The sequence below is a fragment of the Galeopterus variegatus genome, unplaced genomic scaffold (genome assembly GCF_000696425.1).
Source record: "Galeopterus variegatus unplaced genomic scaffold, G_variegatus-3.0.2 Scaffold9641, whole genome shotgun sequence".
Classification (NCBI taxonomy): domain Eukaryota; kingdom Metazoa; phylum Chordata; class Mammalia; order Dermoptera; family Cynocephalidae; genus Galeopterus; species Galeopterus variegatus.
In genome coordinates this window covers 47,302-55,748 of record NW_007735752.1, presented here as the reverse complement: position 1 = coordinate 55,748, position 8,447 = coordinate 47,302, and the positions used below count along the sequence as shown (strand labels likewise).

Sequence of the window (8,447 nt, the reverse complement as noted above, 5' to 3'; positions counted from 1 at the left end):
CTTGTCTTACTCTTGTCCTGCATTTCCCCACACCCACTGGCTGGGCATTATTGGCCAGGGCGTGAGCATGGTATGTTGATATTTGGTGGTGGGGACATGATAAAAAATAATTTTTTAAAAAAGCAACACTCAAACATACATCTCGAGTTACCAGAAGAGACCTCAGATATTGCAGCTTCTTTAACTGCAGTTTGGAGGGTAGCAATTGTGTATTGGAACTGCCTTTGGGTAATGGTGTTTTCAAACAGTGACAGATGCAAATTCTCTTACTTCACCGGGAGGTCTTCTTTGGCTCAACACAGGACTGTCACTTTAAACAAATGTACTGATATGTACTGTGTGAACAGGGTTTGCGCCTGTCCCGGTGGTGGGGCTGGCTGTCCTAGGGCAGACAGCAGTGAGTGTATCGTAACAACACAGTCGACAAGTGATGAGGAACCACAGGAGGAGGTTCAACCCAAACGTGGAGAGTCAGGGAAGGATTCTCAGAAAGAGCGAGGTCTGAGCTGAAATCCAAAGGGGGAGCAGAATTTCAGCAGCAAAAGGTACTCCTCACAGAGGCAACAGCCTGTGCAAGGATCCAGAGGTAGACGAGAGTGTAATTCACATGGCTGATACTAGATGTGAAGGGCAGGAGTGGGAAAAACCTTTTATAAAATTTCTTCTTAAAAGTCATTTTGGATGTGGCAGTTCCTCAAAAATAAAAATAGAATTACCATAGGATCCGGCAATCCCACTTCTGGGTATATGCTCAAAAGAATTGAAATCAGGGTCTTAAAGAGATATCTGTACACCCATGTTCACAGCAGCATTATACACATAGCTAAAATGTGGAAGCAACCTACGTGTCCATCAGTGGATGAACAGATTAAACCAAGTGTGGTATATCCATAGAATGGAGTATTATTCAGCCTTGAAAAGGAAGAAATTCTGACACTTGCTACACCATGGATGGACCTAGAGGACATAATGCTAAGTGCAATAAGCCAGTCACAAAAAGACAAATAGTGTATGATTCCACTTATATGGTCAAAATCATAGAGTCAGAATTTAGAGTAGTGGTTGCCAGGGGCCAGGGGAGGGCAAGAATGGGGAGTTATTTTTTAATAAGGACCATGTTTTAGTTTTGCAAGATGAAAAGAGGTCTGTGGATGGACAGTGGTGATGGCTGCACAACAATGTGAATGTACTTAATGTCCCTGAACTGTACACTTAAAAATGGTTAAGATGGTGAATTTTATATTTTGTGTGTTTTATCACCATAAAAAAATTGGGGAGAAGAAAGTCACTTTGGAAACAAGACTCAGATATTCACTCAACAATATTCATTGAGTTCTCTCTACAGGCCAGGTGTTCTTCTAGGCTTTGGGGACCCTGTGCATAAGAGTGACACAGTCCCTGCCCTGCTGGAGCTTATGGGCAGCAGGGAGGAGTCAGTAAATTTAGGAAATGAACCAGTAAAATAACAAATCAATGACCCCGTCATGCACTACTGAGCTAAAATCTCTTGCTGCTTCCCCACTGCCTGTAGGATCAAGTCCAGGCTAACTTCCTTAGATGACAAAGCTCTAAAGACTGGACCTTTAGAGTCCAGCCTCAGTTCATCTTTCCAGACCTGTGGCTGCTACCCCAGCCCCTCCCCCAGCTAGCACATCCACCTCCACCTCTCTCCTTTCCCCCTCCCCTACCCAGCCAGGGACTTGGATATCTTTTTTCCTTCCTATTCATTCTCTCTGCTTTTCTGCTTAGACTGTCCAAAAGCTTTTTTAAAAACTCAGTAATTTCAATACCAGGATTTTTCCCCAAGGAAATAATTAATGACTGTGTAGGAATTAGTTTCAACACTATTTTTTAATAGTAGCAATAAAAATAGAAACCAGCTATGAGTCCAGCAAAATTTCTAGCCAAGACTCTTTTTTAAAAAAAAAACATTTTATTTTGGAATAATTTTAGACTTATAGAAAAGTTGCAGAGACAGAGATTCCTTATACCCTTCATCCCACTCCTCCTCATGGTAACATCTTACACAACCACAGCAGTATATTTTATCAAAACTAAGAAAGTCACATTACTACTAACTGAACTGCAGACTTTATTTGGATTTCACCAGTTTTCTGACTGCCATTTTTCTACTCCAGGATCCAATTCAAGATACCACATTGCATTTAGTTGTCATGTCTCCTTAGTTTCTTCTGGTCTGTGACTATATTTCTCAGTCTTTCCTTGAATTCCATGACCTTGACAGCTTTGAGGAGTACTGTTCAGTATTTTCTAGAATGCCCCTCCATCTGGGTTTGTCTGTCTTCTCATGATTAGACTGGGCTTTTGGGATTTGGGAAAGAATCCTACAAGGTAAAAGGTCCTTTTCATTGTATCATATCAGGATTTATTTCATATCAACATGATATTATTGGTGATATTGACCTCGATCACCTAGTTGAGATGGTATCTGCCAAATTTCTCCACTATAAAGTTTATGACAGTCCATTTTTGGAAGGGGCTTTTTTAGCATGATGGTAAAAGGTAAAATCATAAAAGAAATTGTTGAAAATGGTTGATAGATAAGGCTCCTAAAATTTAAAAACTTTGATATATCAAATGATTAAACCGGGGCAATATTTGCACCACACAGCAAACAAGGGTTTGTTTTCTGAACACATCCAGGAGCTATTCAAGTCAGTAAAGAAAAGCTAAATGACCTAGTTGAGAACTGGGATAAGGAAGAAATGCTATGGGCTGATAAGCACCTGAGAAAAAAATGAAATAATATTCAGCCTCGTTGTCTTAAAGGAAATGTCATGCCATCATTCACATATGAAATGTAAAATATTTAAAAGTCTTAAAATTTTAGGTTAAAAAACAAATGCTGATATTGGGAGGTGATGCTTTCACAAGCTTATGGTGGCAGCATAAATTGGAGGACAGTCTGAAAATGCATGTCAAAAGCTTTAAAAAACTCAGCAATTTTAATACCAGGATTTTATCCCGAGGCAACAATTCATGGTTGTGTAAGGAGTTAGTTTCAACACTATTTTATTTTTATAATAGCAATAAGGTTAAAAACTAACTATATGTGCAGCAACAGGGGATTGGTATATAAATTATGGGTCCTCTGTATACCACAGTATTCCTCAACCACTAAAAATTACAGTGTAGGGCCGGCCCGGTGGCGCACTGGAGAGTGCACCGCTTGGGAGTGCGGCGGCGCTCCCGCCAAGGGTTCGGATCCCGTGTGGAGACCGGTTCCCGCTCACTGGCTGAGCGCGGTGCGGGCGCAACACCGAGGGTTGCGATCCCATTATTGGTCAGTAAAAAAGACAAAAAAAAGGAAAAAAAAAAAAATTACAGTGTAGATGAATACTGATGGTGTGCAAGATTGTTCATCATATATAAATTTTTCTTAAATTAGATATCAAAACCATATTACAGTAAGATCCAGTTTTATAAAAAAATAATAATAATAAAGTATGTTTGTTTACACAACACAGAAGAAAGTCTGGAGACTTTTATAGACATTATCAGTAGGATGGATAGTGGGCAGATGGGCGTTTTTGATTTTCAGCTAATCTATCCTTACTAATTTTTGCTTAATAAACAAGCATTGTTCTTATAACAAGAGAAAATGTTTTATTTTCTTAAATCTTGTAGGCTTGTGGTGGATCCCACAGGGATTACTACAAGGTAAGTTGCTTTGTGAACTGTAGAGGGCTTTGCAAATACTAGCTGCTATTCCTGGTGGTTCGTTTACCATTCAAACTTTGAGCATCCGGACCTCCCTTCCTAGACTTAGGAAGCTGAGGTCTGAGCAAGGTGGGAGCCACAGCAGCTAATTCATATGCAACTGTGAAAAAACACCCTCCCAGCATTGTTTTATATGGATATATATACATTTTAAATTTACATGCACTAGGGCCGAGCCCGTGGTGCACTCGGGAGAGTGCGGCACTGGGAGCGCAGCAGCGCTCCCGCCGCGGGTTCGGATCCTATATAGGGATGACCGGTGCGCTCACAGCGCTCACTGGCTGAGCGCTGTGCAGCTGGTCTCAAAAAGGACAAAAAAAAACAAAAAAAAAATTTACATGCACTAAAATTCACCCTTTCTTATGTACAGCTCTATGAGTTTTGACAGACACATGTAGTTGTGTAACCACCACCACCACAATCAAAATATAGAAAAGTTCTATCAGCCCCAAAATTCTCTCCTGCTGTCTCTTTGTAGCCAACCCCTTTCCCACCTCTGATCTGTTTTCTGTCCTCACAGTTTTGCCTTTTCCAGGATGTCATGTAAATGGAGTCATACAGTATGAAGCCCCTGATGTCTGGCTTCTTTCACTTGACATAATGCATTTGCCATCTCCCCATATTGCATTTATCCCATGGTAAGGATGAACCACAGTTTGTCCATCCCTTCACCTGCTGAAAGGTTATTTGGATTGTTTCTAGTTTTTGGTGATTATCACCAAAGCCCCTATAAACATTCACGTGCAGGTTTTAGTATCAACATATGTTTTCATTTCTCCTGGGCAAATACCTAGGAGTGGAATTGTTGGGTTAGTATGGTGAGTGTGCACACACACACACACACACACACAAAAGCAAGAACCGTGGCTAACAGTATGAGAAACAATCTTTTACAGATAAATTGTAGATACAATTACGTATCTGAGTATACGTAATTAATAAAATAAGTACCACTGGTCCTTAGTTTCATGGTTGGAAGCTGCTGGAGCCATTGGCTTAACATTTTTGTCTTGGGCTAAGAGGCACTGTGCCTGGCTGGGCCACTACAGTTGAAGTTCCTGGAGTTCTTCAGCCCTGCCCACGTGTTTGTACTGACTCATCGCATATGGGGAAGTATGTTGGCAGCTTTAGGACATGTGCATTCTCTTGCCCAGGATGAGCCAATTACTGGGAGCCTCTCACAGTGAAGAGTAGACAAAGTTGCTTCCAAGAAGGGGGTTTCAGGCTGAAAAAACATGCAAGCAGAGTTCAGGGAAATTTCTGGGAGGCAGAGCTATATCCGACTGGTGATGAAAGTGACAGATGTTTGGGGACTATCCTTGATGGGGTCAATATCTGGAGTTGGGGGAGGGGAGACAACCAAGCTTTCCCATCACTCTTGCATATATTAAGTCATGATGCTCAGAACAGTTTTTTATGACAGATGGGGAAACTGAGGCAGGAGTATGTTAGCTACTGTGCAAACAACCCCACATCTCAAGGAATTAAAACACTCAGGTCTCAATTTAATGTGTGAGGTGGGGAAACAAGGGTCTTAGCTCCAGTCATTTAGGAACCCAGGCTGCTTCTGTTTTCAGTACTTCCCTTCCAAGGGTTTGGTGAGCTACTCACAGGGCCCACAGCTAGTAAGTAGAGGAGCTGAGATTTGAACCCAGCCAGCCTGGTTCCAGAGTCTGTATTCTTAACCACTCCACTACTGTGAGAAACCAGACTACTGGCTTTTAACTAGATTTCCCTGGTATGGAACCTCAGAACTGGGAAGCGGGAAATAACTTGGGATTCTAGAGAACATTTGCTCCTTGTTACCAAGGAATCAAGCTCTTCTTTGTAAGGAGTAAGATGGGTAAATCTGTGAGTACTTTTACTTTGACTTTAGGTGAGAATTTTCAGGTTCAGCACACAGAAATGAGAGTCTTTCCCCGCAAAAGTGTGCACCCCAAATAAAAATGTATCAACTACGTTGTTGCCTGGCGCTTGGGTCTTTCTGCCAGCAGATCTCAACCCTCCAGAGCCGATTGCCCCATGCTGCTGCTCATTGTAGAGGGGAGGCTTCGATAAATTCAACAACCTGGTTAAAACATTTTTTCTCCCAGTTGAAATGTCTTCTTGTGGAAACAACCCAAATACCAACATAAAGGCCTAGAAAATCGACTTTTGTATGTTCATACAGGGGAACACCACACAGCCACTAAAAATGGTGGTGATGGAGAAGACTGAAAGACATAGGAAGATGATTCTAATCTATTAACGTGGAAATGCAGATTACAAAGCTGGTCCATGTTTTGTTTCAAAAAATATAATAAAAATTTGAGGAATAATTAATTTTTCCAATGATTACTGCTAATGGATTACAAGAGATTTTTATTCTGTCTCTATCTTTTCTAACGTGTACTTTCTAAGTTTCCTACAGAGAAACATGTATTACTTTATATTAAAGTAACAGATTCAAGTTCAAATCCTGGTCCTGATGACCTTGGTGATCTTGGGCCATTGCTTAATTTCTCTAAATAGGGAGAATAGTTTTGGGAACTTGTGAGGATAAATGAGCTAATTGTAAAAAGTAAATTCTCAATACATTTTTAGGTATTGTTACTATCATAACTATTTTTTTTTAAATTTCCATTCTGATAAGCCACTCCAAATCCAAACCAGCCACTTCTGATAGTCCTTGGGACTTTATCTCAGAAGTCCTGGGACTGTGGACTCAATTTTTTTTTAAATTTCCATTCTGATAAGCCACTCCAAATCCAAACCAGCCACTTCTGATAGCCCTTGGGACTTTATCTCAGAAGTCCTGGGACTGTGGACTCATGAGCAAGCCAATCACACCCCCCTTTCTGTCCCCCCGTGCTCTGCTTCAGGCCTGGATAAATCTGAGTGATGGGGATACTGCTTTTAAGTGTCAATCAAGAGCTGCCCTGGCTGATGTCTGATTTCTGCCTCCTGCACAAAGAAATAATTGAGTGTTCTGGGCATAATGGCATATTGGTTAAAAGCGTGGATTCTGGAATCAGACTGCCTGGGTTCCATGTCTATTAAAAGGGGAGAATAACAATGCCAGTCTCCCAGGGTTGGGGCGAGGATGGAATGATCCTGTGCTTGTGGCTGGAGCCTTAGCACCGTGCCTCGGTAAATGCTCTCGTAATTCAAGCCACAGAAATTCACATAACATAAAATTAACCATTTTTAAGTGAACAATTCAGAGGCACTTAGTACATTCACAATGTTGTACAACCACTGCCTCGCTGTAGTTCCAAAACATTTTCATCGCCCCAGAAGGAAAGTTCATATGCATTAAGTAGTCACCCCCATCCCCTGGCAACCACTAATCTGCTTGCTGTCTTCCTGGTTATTTCACGTAAATGCAATTGTACAATATGTGATCTTTTGTGTGTAGCTTCTAAGGGTTTTTTTTAACCATTTTAACCATTTTTAAGTGTGCAATTCAATAGCATTAAATACATTCAAGGTGTTGTGTAATCATCATCACTGTCTTTTCCCAGAACTTCATCATCCCAAACCGAAATGGAGGCAGGCCCCTTAAAAGCCTGCAGGAGTGGTTCCCAAACTGCAGCATGTGTTAGAAGCTCCTGGGGGCTTGTTAAAACACAGATTGCTGGGCCTCCCCCTGGAGTTTCTGAGTCAGTAGGTCTGGTGTGAGGCCCAAGGAGTTGCATTGCTAACCAGCTCCTGGACCACACCTGGAGAGCCGCTGCCTTAGATCAAAAGGTCTGCAGGACAGAGTGGACGATGGCATCATTCAGGGTCAATCAGGAAAGCTGAGCCACTATGACCTATGAGATAAGGGATTTATTGTAGGAATTAGGAGTTAGGTCATATAGTTATGTGGGGGAGCAGAAGTACAGGTTTAAGGGTTGTTGAGGGACCAGAGGAATNCATATAGTTATGTGGGGGAGCAGAAGTACAGGTTTAAGGGTTGTTGAGGGACCAGAGGAATTACCACCTGGTCCATCTGAGAACCCAAGGCATCCAGCTGCCAAAGTGGGGCCACAGGGAGGCTGGTGGAGAAGTGTATGGGCAGCCATTGCCTGGTAGGTCTCCAGCCAAGTGTCCAGTGGTGGGCCCGGGACCACCGTTGGTCAGCAGGACTGGTGGTCAGGAGGAAGAGCAGGATGCAGATTGGAGGACAGGCTTGAATCTGCTGGAAACCATGGGCCTGTCTGTCACCGCATCTAGCTATAATGACCTCAAGAGTGTAATGGCTGCTGCTTCACATCTAGCTCCCAAATTTCCACAAATTCCTCTTTTGCCAGTTCTAACCTAGAAACAGCCAGGGAAGGGGATTCTACGAAAAGTAGTTGCAGCTTAACCAAGCTGACACGGCATGAACTGCCTCACCAGATGAGTCAGTCCGTGCAGCATATCCATCTCCCAGAGCCCACAGGCCATTTCTGGGAATCTGCTATGAGTCCCTCATGGCTCCTGGCCAAGGCAAGACCTTGTGACAGTCACAGATGTGGCCCATCCAAGCAACCCCCTGCTCAGATCATCATCTGGATCAGAACCCTTTAGGGAACTTAGTAAAAGCAGATTCCCAGGGCTGCTGAGTCAGTTTCCAACAGTAGAACCCAGGAATCTGAACTTTTAATAGGCCTCTAGCTGATTCAGATATCCAGCCAAGTTTAGAATTTCTTTTTTTTTTTCCTTTTTGTCTTTTTTCGTGACTGGCAACGGATCGCAACCCT

General features: G+C 42.4%; 1 protein-coding gene across 1 annotated transcript; it reads right to left on the bottom strand.

Annotated features, from left to right (window-relative positions):
* Positions 1–4,692: 4,692 nt before the first annotated feature.
* Positions 4,693–7,498, bottom strand: LOC103609461 (chromosome unknown open reading frame, human C1orf195; the record flags this gene model as incomplete). The annotated part of the gene is given in 3 exon segments (XM_008593779.1): positions 4,693–4,868; positions 4,870–4,966; positions 7,422–7,498. Coding segments are annotated over 3 exon segments (350 nt in total), but the record flags the coding sequence as incomplete, so codon positions are not given.
* Between the last annotated feature and the right edge of the window lie 949 nt (positions 7,499–8,447).